We start from the raw sequence: 15,812 nt of genomic DNA, 5'->3' as shown, positions 1-15,812 counted from the left end.
CGCAAAAGAGACTAACAAGTGCAAAACCCAGTGTCTCACCCAGCTCCACGTCTTGATCATCAGTGAGCACAAGAATAATGTTGGGTCGGATGTTCTTTCGCTCCTGCTGTATCCGTCCTCTGAACCTCTGGGATCTGACGGTCGAACAGAGGCTCCCCAGCAGCTCTGTGCCCAGGATAGCCAGAACCAGAGCCCAGCAAGAATACTTCATTGTGTTTGGTCCAATGTCACGAAACCGACAGAATGTCTCAGCTTCCTGGTTTCTGCAGGTCTGGGCAGTCAGAGCAAAAGTGAGAGGGAGAGATGAAAATGACATCCAAACCCCAAACACAGTTGCAGAGAAAGGGCTACAACAAAGTGAGAGCTGGCACGTGAACTGTTAGAGAGAGGGCTGCACATGAGTCAGACGTGGCAAAACCCTCCCAGGCGCTGGGGAGGTTTGTAACCACTTGAATATTTTGCAAATTCACTTTTGTCCTTTCTTCTCCTTCCAACTTTTCCTATTTCAAAATGCATTGCCAAAACAGAATTTCCAACACAGGGCTCAAATATAAAAGTCTTCTGACAAGAGCTAATACCTTGAATTAGGTATCCTGGTTGAATAATCAATTTCTGTACTCAGAGGTTTTCAGAACTTCTGCAGATGGGGTCCTAAAGGGGGAGAAGAAACAAAGGAGATGTCAGTCAAGGTGGAGATGTCGGTCAAGGGTTTTGGTATAGATTTTGGTGTGAAGTAGTCTCTCGAAACAGCATACACATATACATACATATATACATATATACATACACATACATATATACATATACACACATACACACACACATACATATACACATATACATGCACACATATAACACACATACATGCACATATACATATGCACACACATATACACGTACATATAAATATACATACATGTATACATATACATACACACATACACACATATACATACACACATATATGTATATATATATACACACACAAAATCCATACTCCAAAAGGGAGAAACAGGAGAAAACAATATTCACAGCTGCTAACAAATGACTCAAAATATATCTTCATTTCATAATCAGCTCCTTAAACTGGTGACATGGGTCCCATCCCTGCTCACACTCTGACAGTCCCTGAAACATCCCCAGGAAAACTCAGGCTGGACCAGGCGGTGCCCGTAGCACCTGCGAAACCAGGGGGGTTTGGGGGAGTGTTTGCATCTGGGGAGTGGCTGGCACGAGGGGGGTGTGCTAGGGGCACACTGACTCACCTGCATAGACACTGAGTACTTAAGAAGCAGAATCAACTGCAAGGCTGTCATTTGTCATCTGCATTATGTCACTCACTACCCAGGAGAGTTCTTTCTGCTGACAAAGACTTCATAGTAGGTGACTGGGAGGGCAACCTTGCCCAGCCCCTGAAAAGCTCCTAACTGTCCTCCATCAATCACCAGGGGAAGGGGTGCTTCCTCCGGGCGAGGCTTGTCCCTCTGTCCAGCCCGTGTCCTCAGTGTGCCAGCGCCTAAGGGGACCGAGCCCTCCTTCAACTGTCAGCACCAGCCTCGCTATCACAGAGCCCTGGCGCTGCACCACCGGCAGACGGGTTTTGCCGCAGCACATCTAAACCTGCAAAGCAAAATGATTGATTGCTCTGAAGCTGGAGGGTACAGTCTTCCCTTCCACATTAAAATAAATAAATAAATCAGATCTGGAGGGGAATGCTGCAAAATCTTTGCAAACCTGCCCAAGACGAGACTTCCGAAAGGATTGGAAGAATGCCCCTTTCACTTTAGAGCACTAACCTGCTGAAAGCATTTCTCTTCGACCTCTGATAGCAAAAGGCTCATTAGAAAAAAAAAAATCTTTCTTTTGGATGTCACAGGGGAATGTCTGCATGGGAATTTAGGCCACCCTAAAATTAATTAGTGGCCTGCTTCGTCAGCCACTCTGTCCCCACACACCTGAGGGTCTGTATTTTGATTTGCAACAATAAACTGACATCGGATAAACAAGCGTAGCGAATCAAGTGTGAGACTTGCCAGGCAGAAGAAAAGGGACTCCACCGCTCATTTCCATGCCTTAAATTCTGGAGGGTGACGCAGGGCAGCGGGAGAAGAAAGAAGAAAGCCTGTGGACTGTTTACCCCAGTCACACACATTATTTTGTTTTACACAAACATACACACCCCTATTATTTTAAACTTTATGAGCTGTTTTGTAAACAGTTCTAATGCTTTTCACTCTGCAGCCTGTAATTACTTTGAGAGAGAGAGAGGGAGAGGAAGAGTAAGGGAGATGCACTCTATAGGAAATAGGTTTTAAACAAAATCTAGTGCTTTTGGAAGGCAGAACATCAAACCCACCACCTCCCATGGATCTTGTGGCTCTGAGAAAGTCAATACACAAGGATTTTTTTTTTTTTTTTTTTTTTTAAGAACTCAGGGTTATTTCAGTGATTGCTGTACGTGGTGAACACTGAAAGCCAGCAATTGTTCTGCACTGACTGGTTTCTGTGCATTTGTTTCAAATCGTGAGAAAACTGATACGAGCAAGAAAGACAGGAGAAGGAAAGAAGGAAGTCAAACAATGGCTGTCTCCCGCAAAGCAGCATCAGGCTAAACTGTGACGTGCAGAAATTTCTTAGAAGCTCGGTCCTCTAAGTAGCAAGAGTCTGCTCCCCTCTCAAAGCCTGCAAGGGTGAGTGAAGAGAGAGCGAGCAGGAGTCTCTTGGATCTGCTCTAGTCATAACCCAGCCTCTGCTGACGGTAGCGACCTGGAAAGTTCAGGCAGACTCCCGGCGTCGTGCAAACAGCAGCACTGGGAGTTTAAATAATCAGCCCCACACGAAACTGAAAAGTCTTCACAATTAAGATGCTGATAACATTCCCTGGAACCCGACCAACTTTACTGCTTATTCTTTTCTTTATCTTATTTACTTTGTCTCTTCCTTTAGGAAAAAGAAAATTAGCCTTAATGGTACCTTGAGTAAACGACACTGAACTACAATGGAAAGGGTTTCCTAATGAAGAAAGGGGAGAGCCAAGTTGATACTTTTCTTTTTTCCTATGTGACCTTCCTTGGAGAGTTATAGGTGCATAAGAAGCCTACAGATTTTGCTTTTTTTGTTTGTTTGTTTGTTTGTTTGTTTTTGCCATAGTTTATTATCGATTCAGGGAGTACATATGTAAACGAGGAGAAATTAAGTAGTGCAGAAACCTGGACATTCAGATAGGTCTGACCAGCAGGAACATGCTATCTTTACCTCATCTCCCTTCACTAAAACACAAAACACACCACTCTGGAAAATCTGCCCACAGACAATTCCTTATTCAAAAAAATGACCTTTTAAAACCTGTCATCCTCTCACTGCCTGGTTTCCAGCTCCAGAAGGGAAAGAAGTAAAGAAGAAGAAGAAAAAAATTGACAAATACAGAACTTGACTAAGGAGACAAGGATGCAATGTTTAAATCAGATACTTTGTATCTGTTCTCTAAGAACAAGTGTTCTTAGAGACTAACAATTTGTCCTGAGAAAGAGCAGAAAATGGGAGAAACGGTAAAGGGGGTTTTTCTCACACGCGGCAAGTGAGTTCGAGGAACGGTGTTGTATTCATGAATCAGGACCACAATACAAGTCGCCTTCTCTTCAAGCCCTAAAATGAAAACACCAATGGTAGCTATAGCCAGTTGATGTGGAAAGTTTGTAGGGCTTTGTTTAGGGCAGTCATGCCAAACTATAAATGTGACATTAAAAGTTTCAAGTCACATATGAAAGGAAAAAAAAAAAAAAACCAGACCAGGGAGACTTCAAGCCAACGGGATGGAAAAGTCTAGCTCACACATGCTTGGTGAGCAACACTCCACAAGAAATCAAGACCCTTGTTGCCTTGGCAGCTAGACGCTTTGTCGACTGCAGTGGTTCTCAAGGTGTCCCCTAGGACTTTGGGGGAGTCCCTGAGATTCTTTCTAGGGAGAGTCCACAAGATCAACACTGTTTTGATAAGAATACTGACACATTCGCTTTTTTCACTTTGTGGACTGATGGGTAAAATCGTTTTTGTCTGAATAAAGGGACCGTCACATACAGTTAAAGAAAAAAAAAAGCCAGTTTCTTTCAAGGTGAAACCGTAAAATGACTAATTGTATTAAATCCTGACCCTTGAACACACATCTTTTCTTTTTAATTTTGTTTTATGAGCCAGGAGGTACATGTGGAGCTCTTTGTTGCCTCTGGAGGTGTGAGGATAGTCGAGGAACAGCACTTGTGTGATTGAGTGACAGGTTCCTCGGGATACTGCTTTTGGCTCATGGAACACTATTTGTACTTGAACGGATTACTTGGACTTGGGTATTTGGCAGACATTTCTTAAGGAATAAATGAAATGAGACTGTCATTTCAAGGAAAACAGCTGACAATATTTGTTGTATTTGTTGCCAATGATAGAAATCTAGCTTCCAAGCTAAACTCAGAATTTTGGAAAACTTGGATCTGCTGCCATGAACTTGACAGCTTCTCAATATGTAAAGCCTTTCAATGACATTGGTGTTGATATTAACAAATGTTATTTTTTGGTATTAAAAAATGAAATGTGTCAAATTTAGCATGTTTGCATAATTCAGTGAACCAGTATTTCTCAAATGACCAAGTAAAATGCTATGGAATCACACATCAGCAAAAAAATTTCAAAGTGCAAGATGACCATTGGATTTTAATGTAACAGAGTAGGAAAGCTTATTGATGGGGTTTCAGATTACTTATGACAACTAATCTTTAAGAAGTCACCACTTGTCAAGTTTTGGCATAGTATCAAAGGAGATCTACAAGTGTCTGAAAAAGTCATTAAAATACTTTTCCTTTTCCAACTACTTATCCATGTGAGGCTGTGTTTTATTACTTTATTTCAACCAAAACAATATATTTCAACAGATGAAATCCAGAGGTAGATATAAGAATCCAGCTCTCTTCTCTTCAGATATATATGTGTAAAAATGTAAAATAGTGTTGAGGCACCTGGGTGGCTCAGTCAGTTAAGCGTCTGCCTTTGGCTCAGGTCATGATCCCGGGTCCTGGGACTGAGCCCCACATCAGGCTCCCTTCTCACCGGGAAGCCTGCTTCTCTCTCTCCCACTCCCCCTGCTTGTGCTCCTGCTCTCACCATCTCTCTTTCTCTGTCAAATAAATAAATAAATAAAATCTTAAAAAAAAAGGTTTTATTTATTTGAGAGAGAGAGAAAGAAAGAGAGAGAATACAAACGGGGAGAAAGGCAGAAGGACAAGCAGATGCCCCGCTGAGCAGGGAGCCCCAAGCAGGACTCAGTCTCAGCAGCCTAATACCATGACCTGAGCTGAAGTCAGATGCTTGACCATTTGAGCTACCCAGGCTCCCTGCTCTGTTGTAATTTCTAATTATCAGTAGATATAAGCTACATTAAAAAAAAAGCTCTTGAGGATCTTCAATAAATTTTAATAATATAAAAGGATCTTGAGCCCCAAAGCTTTGAGAATTGCTGACCTAGCATATACCCAGCACCATAGTTAAGCCCAGATTTTTACTTCTAAGGCTGCCGATCTGGCCCCATTCACAAACGTATTCACTGTTTTGTCCCTTAAAGACCTGAAACTGTCCTAAGTTCTAAATGCCTAGTATACAAAGAGGTTGTTGATGAGTGATGACAACTTGTGATTTGTTGGTTTATTTGCTTTTTAATCTAAGGATGACATAGAATTTTACAAATGCATGCCCATGCTACAAAGTATGTTAGAGACAGGATCAGAACAACCCACTTAGCACAGAAATAAACCTCTCAGGGATGGGGCAAAGCAATTATTTCTAGTACCAAGCAATGCCACCCCATAGTTAAGGCAGAGAAAAAAAAAGGGACACCATAAGCAATCAAATCAGTAGGAGAGATTAGGCCAGCGTTATACAATTCTTCAAAGGTGAATTTAGCAAGAACACACTTAGTTTATCCAAGGAGTGAATTAAAATAGGATTATGCCAGCGAGAAGCTGGTATCAACATCCGGCCCCCTTTGCCAATGGCCAGTCTACATACTCACATTTCTAAAGGTCTGCATAAACCAAGAAGGAGCTAATTTTTTTTTTTTAAAAACCCCATAGCTGGCAAAGTTCATCTACCATTAATCCCCAGAAAGCATATTTCCTGATCTAATTTATTACAACTCCAAGCAAAGGCGATAGACAACAGTCTCCTTCTGGTGCAGTAACATTTTTTACCCCGTAATAATAAATCTCTTCCAACAACTAGAGACAGCTGAAAGCGTTCATCTCTGACCTGGAGCACCTTTGGGGAAATACCGGGCTAAATGAAGAACTCCTCCTCCAACAACATTTGCTTTCCTTCCCTTTCTCCCTTACTACGATTTCTCCTGCCAACACATGAATCCTGAAATTGAAAGGAATCTTGAAAATTCATCTATTCACCAAACTGTTATCATTGGTTGTCCCGGGGTATGGTGAGGGAGAGGAACAGATTTTGTTTTTAATTCATTCGTGTCTCTATTGGATGTTTTTCCTCCCAATGGCCTGTTGCATTATAAAGATAGAGATAAATAAATGCAGGATTTCTACATTTGCCCTCTTTCTTCTCAGGGAGGAAGAGGATAGATAGGAAGAGCAGTGGTAAGCACGAAGTGAGAGGCGATAACAAGAAATGTACTTTGGAGACTCAGCCCCACAGAGATAAGAACTAAAATCACACAAAAGTGATTCTTACACCAAGGGCATTTTTAGAATGCCAGAAGTCCAAGACGAAGATTTGTTCAGCTTCTTTCAAGTAGGAATTAGCAAAACAAAGGAAAACAAAGTGGTCTAAAAATTATGAAAAGAACCAAAGGGATCTGATATTCTTTTGTTTTTGTTTTTTTTTTTAAGATTATTTATTTGACAGAGAGAGAGAGAGATCACAAGTAGGTAGAGAGGCAGGCAGAGAGAGAGGGGGGAAGCAGGCTCCCCACTGAGCAGAGAGCCCGATGTGGGGTTTGATCCCAGGACCCTGAGATCATGACCTGAGCCGAAGGCAGAGTCCAAGCCACTGAAGCCACCCAGGCGCCCCAAGGATCTGATGGTCTTGAAGCAGACACTGCAAAGTGTCTGAAGGGTCTAATAATGGTCACTAGTTGCTGGGGGTGGGGGTGGGGCGTGAGAACAGTGGACCAAGAGAGGCAGGGGAAAAAAAAAAACAAAACCATCTTGGAGAATCTTGCAATAAAGTTTTTCAAGGCTCCAACATGGAAGTGACCCGGATCATATCTAACATTTCCTTGGCTGTCATTGTCACACAACTCCATCCAGTTGCAAGAGGGCTGAAAATCTGCGGGAGCAGAGGAAGTGTTTGCTGAGCACTACTGTCTATGCCACAAGTGTCAGGTTTCATCAGCACCTTATTTATTTGCTTTGTTTTCTCTCTCCAGACACACACACAGGTGTGTACACACAAGTACTGAAAATATGTATGTAAATATATTTGGACATGTATTTCAATTAATGAAGAAACATAGTCTGGGTAACTTAAAGTTCAACCATTCCCAGGTGCTAAAAATGTACTTTTAACAGATTTATAGATTCCTGGGGGGAACATGTTTCATTTTAGTTTTTTTCCCTGATGTACAGAATCTGCTACAATACAAATTTAAAGTTGCACAATTCTTGTAATACATTTAGTTGAAGAAAATATTTATTTATTGGTCAGAAGGAGAGAGAGAGAGAGCACACAAGCAGGGGGAGCAGGAGACAGAAGGAGAAGCAGGCTCCCCTCTGAGCAAGGAGCCTGATGCAGGACTCGATCCCAGGACTCTGGGATCATGACCTGAACCAAAGGCAGATGCTTAATCGACTGCGCCACCCAGGTGTCCCGCACAAAATATATATTTTAAAGGTATTATTTACTTGTTTATTTGACAGAGAGAGCATAAGCAGGGGATGGGGAGAGGGAGAAACAGGCTTCCTGCTGAGCAGGGAGTCCAGTGTGGGGCTTGATCCCAGGACCCCAGGATCATGACCTGAGCTAAAGGCAGACGCTTAAGAGACTGAGCCACCCAGGTGCCCTTGAAGAAAATACTTTTTAAAAAATAAATTAGATGCTATATTTATATTCAAAAGTGTTTCTCCAAATATTTTCTTGTAGTTAAAATCTATGTGAGGAGGGATGCCTGGGTGGCTCAGTTGATGAAGTGTCTGCCTTTGGTTCAGGTCATGATTCCAGGGTCCTGGGATCAAGTCCTGCATTGGGGTCCTCCTTACCTACTTAGCCTGCTTCTCCCTCTGCCTGCTGCTCCCTCTGCTTGTGTGCTCTTTCTCTCTCTGACAAATAAATAAGTAAAATCTTTAAAAAAATCTGTGTGAGGGGGGCCTGTGTGGCTCAGTGGGTTAAAGCCTCTGCCTTCAGCTCAGGTCATGGTCTTGGGGTCCTGGGATCAAGCCCCATATCGGGCTCTCTGCTCAGCAGGGAGCCTGCTTCCTCTTCTCTCTCTGTCTGCCTCTCTACTTGTAATCTCTGTCTATCAAATAAATAAATAAAATCTTAAAAAAAAATCTGTGTGAGGAAAGAGGAACACCTGACTTTACAATATTAATTAAGCCACAGTCAAAAGAGTTCCACTGGCCTACTTTCTATGCCATCAAGACCACCACCAATATAATGCTCGTTAACATTTTCTAAGAGTTTCACTACAGCAGATTAGAGTTACAAGTTCCTTCTGAGGGATTCTGCTGGCCTCACACAGAGTGATGACCAAGAAAGGGAGTCTGCGAAACAGAGTGTGAAAGATGAATGTGCATTTCAAAACAATGCTAGTTCCTAAAGACTTAGGGGCAAATATGGAGAGTGACTCTCCCTCCCCCTCAGCCCTCTTCCCCCACGCACCAAATATATTACTTACAGGACAAGCTCTTAAAGACCAGACATTCATATTTAAGTCAACTCCTTTGCTCAGAGACATTTTCAAGGAATCTATAAATTCACATTAGTTCACGTATTGATATTTCAAAAGCTCCTTCACAATTTGTACTGGGAAATACTCTTTTGAGATTTCTTGGTATTACTGGCTCAAGATACAATTCCAAGTCCTTTTTTTTCATTAACTAATATATTTTAATCTGCAAAATATCTTCTTTTGTGCATTTTATTTATTTTTCTTTCTTTTTTTCTAAAAATTTTATTTTATTTTTCTTCAGTGTTCCAAAATTCATTGTTTATGCACCACACCCAGTGCTCCATGCAGTATGTGCCCTCCCCAATACCCACCACCAGACTCACACAGGCCCCCCCAGCCCCCTCCCTTCCAAAACCCTCCGTTTGTTTCTCAGACTCCACAGTCTTTCATGGTTCGTCTCCCCCTCCGATTTCCCCCAACTCACTTCTCTTCTCCATCTCTCCGTGCCCTCCATGTTATTCCTTATTCCACGTTTTTTTAATGACAAAATCATCTTCAACAAGTGCTTTATATGTACCTAAATCCTTATGTGAGCCTTAGACTGTCCTTTAGTTGTACACTTACCTCCGAACACTAACAACCACAGCTATGTATTTATCAAGTAAAAAGAGCAACTACACTTAAGTTTCAGGAGAAACTCAGGCCTACGATCGTGGAAAATACTATTACAGGGGAACACACTGAGTAACTAATACGCCTATCTTGGAAAATTAATTTAGTAACCTTAGCCATAATGCATGCATAAAGCATATAATGAATGCACATTGTCTGCCCTTGTTGACGTCCATCAGATACATAGCATTCTTGTCCACTCAGATTCATCTACCTACCCTCAACTCATTATCTGGACCTAGGGATATTTATCAAGGTCTTCAGATTGATCAGCACGTGAAGAGACACAGCGGGAGAACTGTAAGACCATAAATTCACTAACATTTACTGATTCAAATGATGCTGCTTGCACCAAAAGCCCTGTAGGAAAGTGAAACAAAATAGGCCTTCTGTCTTAGTTTATTGTCTGGACAGAAGCTGAGAAAAATCGTAGCTAATAAAAACCCATGTTTGGCTCTCTTGTTACACAAGAGTAAACTTTATGATGTTTTTAAGCTGAAGAATTTCTAGAATGAAAATTTTGAGTCATATTATCACCTGAAACTATTAATTGTCATATTTGTAAGGTAATTGTCCTGCTAAGGCCGAAATTAAGATCTCTGTCTGTGAATGTTTGATGCAAATTTATGTTATTTTCACTAGAGGTTCTCTATAAATAGATGTTTACAGTTGGACAAGTCGTAGATTTCATCTAAATCACAAACACTCGATGGAGTGCCATGTCCAGAATTTACTTTCTCACTAACTAGTCTACTTTGTTTTAAACCTTCATTTCTCAGCACACACAAGAACAGTACTTGTCACACAAAGAAACTGATATAATTAAACCAGATGATGTGCCCCACAAGTAAAATCGGCCATTCATGAAAGCTGGTCACCAGAGGCCATTTCAAACAATGCATATTTCAGAGTAATCTAAAGTAATCCCTTCTCTTTACTGATTGGGTTTCCACGAAGTCTTAAGCACATGTGTGCTGCGAAAAGGAGGCTTATTAAAACCTGATGTGATATTAGAGATTATAATGCAACAGGATTGGGTTGATTTTCATATCTGAGTCTTCAAAAAGAAAGCAATTTTCAATGATATGTGTAAGCTTACTCAAAACATTGTTCATGCAAAGGTAGATGGTGTTTACTTATTAATTAAGAGAAAAAATAAAGAATGGTCCCTGCTAACTGAATGGGGTTTATATTTATATATAAAATTGGCATATGCAAGTAGAGGAGAATATAGAAATTAAGAAACAGGACAGAGGAGCAGAGAGGAAGGGAAGGAAAAATAAAACAAGGTGAAATCAAAGTGGGAGCCAAACCAAAAGAGACTCTTAATCATAGGAAAAGAACTGAGGGTTGTTGGAGGAGAGGGGGTCATGGGGTCACTGGGAGATGGGCATTAAGGGCACGTGATGTGATGAACAGTGGGTGTTATACACAACTGATGAATCCCTGAACTCTACCTCTGAAACTAATAATATACTATATGTTACTTAATTGCATGTAAATAAAATAACATAAAATTTAAAATGAAAGTGGAAGAGACACTAGAAAATAGTTTTCACTGATGGACAGATAGGCAAAGCACAGCAAATATTTGCAACTATGCCTAATGAGGAGCTTGGATTATTTAGAAAATTTTTTGCAAAGTTGTGAATCTCTAGTACATCATTCTTCTGGCTCACCATGGTGAAACATGATCAAAATGGGTCCTAGAACAGCATTAGACAACTTAAAAATATTAGCGATTGTTGTTTGTAGAACTGGATTGTTAAAATTACTGAGTAAGTGCCCATAGTTTACCAAAACCTCCAGAACTCAAGGCTCTCTGGGGATTTTACTTGTTTTTTCCTGATCCATTTTTTATTTTCTAATTGTGCAGTTGACTCTTGAACAACATGGGTATGAACCTCATGGGTCCACTTATACCTGGATTTTTAAAAAATAAATACAGCACCATAAATGTATTTTCTTTTCCTTATGATTTTCTTAATACCATTTTCTTTTCTCTAGCCTACTTTACTGCAAGAATACAGTGTATAATACATATAACCTAAAACATATGTGTTAATCGACTACATTATCAGTAAGACTTCTGGTCAACAGTAGGCTATTAGTAATTAAGCTTTTGAGGAGTCAAAAGTTATACTCAGATTTTTGACTATGTAGGAAGACATCGGCTCCAACTCCTGTGTTGTTCAAGGGTCAACTGTATTTAGTTTCAATCAAGGATGAAAATATAAAGGATTAGCATTTTTTTTTTTTAAGATTTTACTTATGTATTTGAGAGGGAGAGAATGAGAGAGAGAGAGAGAGAGAACGAGTATGAGAGGGGGAAGGTCAGAGGGAGAAGTAGAGTGTGTGCTGAGCAGGGAGCCTCATGTGGGACTCGATCCCGGGACTCCAGGATCATGACCGAGCCAAAGGCAGTTGCCTAACCAACTGAGCCATTTCAGGATCTTCTGCACACAGCTCTAGATCTTTGCAAAGGACATAATAGAAAACATGTAAATGATCATGAACTGGTTTATGAAATTAGGAAAACCCAGCACCCTGACACACAGAAAATGTGCTATTCCTCATTGGAACACTGCTTCACACACCTGATTGTATATGAGAGGGGAGGTCAGCAGCAGTGCTAAACGGAGTTAATGTGCAGGACAAAATCTAGAGAACACATAAAAATCTCTTAGTTTGAGGGTTATAGACTGAATGTTTGTGTACTCCCTTCAAATTCATACGTTGAAATCCTAGCCCCTAATGTGGTGATATCAGGAGGTGGGGCCTTTGGGAATTATTTAGGTCATGAGAGAACCCTCACATGGGCTTGGTATCCTCATTAAAAGGGATCCCAGAGAGTTCTCCCACCGAGGATAGAGAAGATGACTATCTGTGAACCAGAATGCAGGCTCTCACCAGACAGAGAATTGTGAAAATAATTCCAGAATTGTGAAAAATAAACGTTTGTCATTTAAACCCCCCAGAGTATGTTATTTTTGTTAAAGCAGCTCAGATGGACTAAGACAAAGAGATCTTAAAGCTTACCTAGATTAACTTCTAACTAATGAATAAAACCTCCCTAGAGCATCAATGAAAACATGCCCATCTGGGTAACACAGAACTCACTAGGCCATCTGTGTGGTTTAGGGCAGCTTCTAAGCTTAGAAAATTCTCCCTTTTATTGAACAAAATCCTGTCCTCCTCTCTTCTAAATGTTTATTTACGCTCCAATCTACTGAGCCCCACAAAATAATTCTATATCCTTCTCTATAACAAATGTTTTAATATTTGAAGTTGGTTTCCATCTGACTTCTAAATCTTCTCCTCTTAAAAAAACATATTTGTGTAGTGGAGAGAGATGGGAGAGCAGTGGAAGGGGTTATTTTTGAATTTGGCCATTTCTTGGCTAAGAACTGGATCAAGAGATCCTATACAGTTGTAGCTGTACAAATAAGAAGCCAGCATACTCAATGCCTTTCTGGATCAAAGGAATTTTGACTGCCAGACTACTAATCAATGCTTTCCAAATTCACTAAGGAAAATTTCCTTAGTACTACTACTTTTGTGCTTGGACTAAATTCAACTCGGAAATCTTCCAAAATTTACATAATCAACTTGTTAATCAGTTTTATTGGGGAATAAAGTCAGACAAGAAAGATGAAGATCCAGGCTAAGAGTTATAATCCAAGTGCTGGATTTTTTTCATCCCTTGAAAATTTAGTCATTGATTTCTCTCTAGATTTTGATGAAGCATTCCTTCTCAGAAACATTTTCCTTAGGGGAACTCTCTTACACTGTTGGTGGGAATGCAAACTGGTGCGACCACTCTGGAAAACAGTACAGAGGGTCCTCAAAAAGTTGAAAATAGAACTACTCAACAATCCAGCAATTGCACTACTAGGTATTTACCCAAAGGATACAGAAATATAGATTCAAAAGAGTACACGCACTCTGATGTTTATAGCAGCATTATTAACAATCACCAAACTATGGAAAGAGTCCTAGTGTCCATCAACTGGTGAATGGATAAAGAAGACAGGGTATATGTATATACAATAGAATATTACTCCGCCATTGAAAAGAATAAAATCTTGCCATTTGCAACAACATGGATGGAGCTAGAGTGTATTAGGCTAAGCAAAATAAACCAGTCAGAGAAAGACAAATATTGTATGATTTCACTCTTATGTGGAATTTAGGAAACAAACCAGATGAACATATGGAAAGGGAGAAAAAAGAGAGATGGAAGCAAACTGTATAGACTTTTAATAATAGAGAACAAAATGAGGGTTGATGGAGGGAGGTGGGTTGGGGATGGGCTAAATGGGTCATGGGGATTAAGGAGGGTATGTTATGATGAGCACTGGGTGTTATATGTACGTGATGAACCACTAACTTCTACTTCTGAAACCAACATTACACCATATGTTAACTAACTAGAATCTAAATAAAAATTTGAAAGAAAAGAAAAAAACAAGAAACATCTTTTTTACTATACTTGGTTCCCAATTTCAGAACAGCTGGGTACTTTCAAAAAGTCATGCAAGAGAAGAACCATTATTCTACCATCACACAAAGGCCCCAAGCTCAAGTAGCTAAATTACAAGGTAGAGCAGGGGTTCATAATAATCACCTGAAGGGCTTGCTAATTGCTCCAGCATTCTCAATTCAGGAATGGGGTCTACAAAATTGCATGTTTGAGAAGTTCCTAGTGATGCTGATATGGATAGTACTGGTCCAGGGTAAAGCAATCAACCCCATTACAACTAGCAAAAAGAGAGGTGCACGGAGCCAAGTCTGGGGAAGGTCTTTCAAGTCCTCTCCAGGTTTTGCATTGACTAAGGCAGCTGAGCATTCACCAGCCAGGGCTACTGATATTGCCAATTATTTCATAGCTGATAGGACTCTTCAAAAAAATAATAATAATAATAATTAATTAATTAATTATAGATGGGAATAAAGATGAGGAGAATTGGAAGGGAGAGGGGAAGAATCTCAAGCAGACTCCGCACCAGAGCAGAGCCCAACTCAGGGCTCGATCCCATGACCCTGAGATCATGACCTGAGCTGAAACCTAGAGCTGGACACTCTACCAACCAAGCCATCCAGGCTCCGCCCCCCCCAACCCCACCATAAGACTCTTTTGTAAGATCACCTTTTGTGGAGTTTTGGAGAAGGCAAATGTTCTACATATTCAGACTTCAGTAGGCGTGGACAACAGAAAGAGTTTTCCACTGGAGAGAATGAAACTTCCCTCAGCAAATTACCAGAAGTGGCTTTCGAATGACCCTCTGATGTCCCTATCTATACATTCCCATACAATTGAAGAAGGTAGGTTCCACAAATCCTTGGCATATGGGAACTACTGGAGTCTGACAGTGACATGGCACAATGTTGAAGTTTGTTATGTTTACTAAACAATTGTTACATACCAAGATAGGCGTACGACCACTCCATTTTATTTTAGATCTTTACATAGTTATTACTAGCTATTAAGGAGGCAGAGTGAGTTATTTGCTTTTGTTTTAATGAACCTCCCCCCACCCCCAACTCAGGTTTCCAATTCTGTCCAGCTCTTTGCCAACAGGCAGTCTGGGCCTCTCACCCCATCTATCTCTTCTTTTTTGAGGCACTGGCCGACAGGTAGAGATGCAGCAAAGTAATGAACTCTGAATTACACCATGACCCCAAAGTAGACCCACCCACTGTAATGTGCACAGCACATCAGGTGTTCTGGGGACCCTAAGCTGAATTCTCCTTCCGACAAAAGGAAACTGGGAAGATAGGACAGAACTAACCGGGAGAGCAGAGCCAAGGGCAAGGGAGCAAACTTCCAAAAAACAGTGAGTGTCTTCGTTCTCACAGCAGCATTTCTCAAGGAGATTCAGAAGGAAACTCAGAAGGATTCTAGTCCCAGTTAGAAGGGGCAAGAATTTTGGAGTTTGAGTCTTCCAGCTGTCTGACTTCAGGAAGAATATTCCGTCCCTATACGCACAGCTGTGGGGACCAGAGCATGACTGAGAAGCGGTGCATCTTGAATCAGGGGCCTTTTCTCCTTCTTCCCTCCTCCCCTCACCCCTACATGTGATTATCTACTGCTGCTTCATTCCTCAAACACTACTGACCCATGATCCCCCATGCCCAGCCCTGACCATTTCTTCACTTTCTTCTTTCCTTTTGCTCTCCCAAGTCTCCAAATTTCTTCCATTTCCTGCTAGTGGATCAGTCTTTCCCTTTTATCAAGAAGTAATAATTTCCA

The 15,812-nt window shown here is 40.8% G+C and overlaps 1 protein-coding gene across 5 annotated transcripts in view; it reads right to left on the bottom strand.

Moving 5' to 3' along the window:
* The window catches only part of SULF1 (sulfatase 1), a 173,801-nt gene that overhangs the window by 79,744 nt on the left and 78,245 nt on the right, over positions 1–15,812 (bottom strand). For 4 of the 5 annotated variants that reach the window (XM_032315780.1, XM_032315782.1, XM_032315779.1 and 1 more), the window contains 2 exons: positions 579–651; positions 40–271 (listed from right to left, as the gene is read on the bottom strand). In XM_032315780.1, the coding sequence (XP_032171671.1) occupies positions 40–211 (172 nt within the window). In that variant the 5' untranslated portion in view covers positions 212–271; positions 579–651. Of the gene's footprint in view, positions 1–39; positions 272–578; positions 652–3,568; positions 3,646–15,812 lie in introns of those variants that run through there. The other variant, XM_032315781.1, reaches the window with a different exon arrangement.

This window comes from Mustela erminea, chromosome 16 (genome assembly GCF_009829155.1).
Source record: "Mustela erminea isolate mMusErm1 chromosome 16, mMusErm1.Pri, whole genome shotgun sequence".
Lineage (NCBI taxonomy): Eukaryota > Metazoa > Chordata > Mammalia > Carnivora > Mustelidae > Mustela > Mustela erminea.
This window is presented reverse-complemented; position numbering and strand designations above follow the sequence as displayed.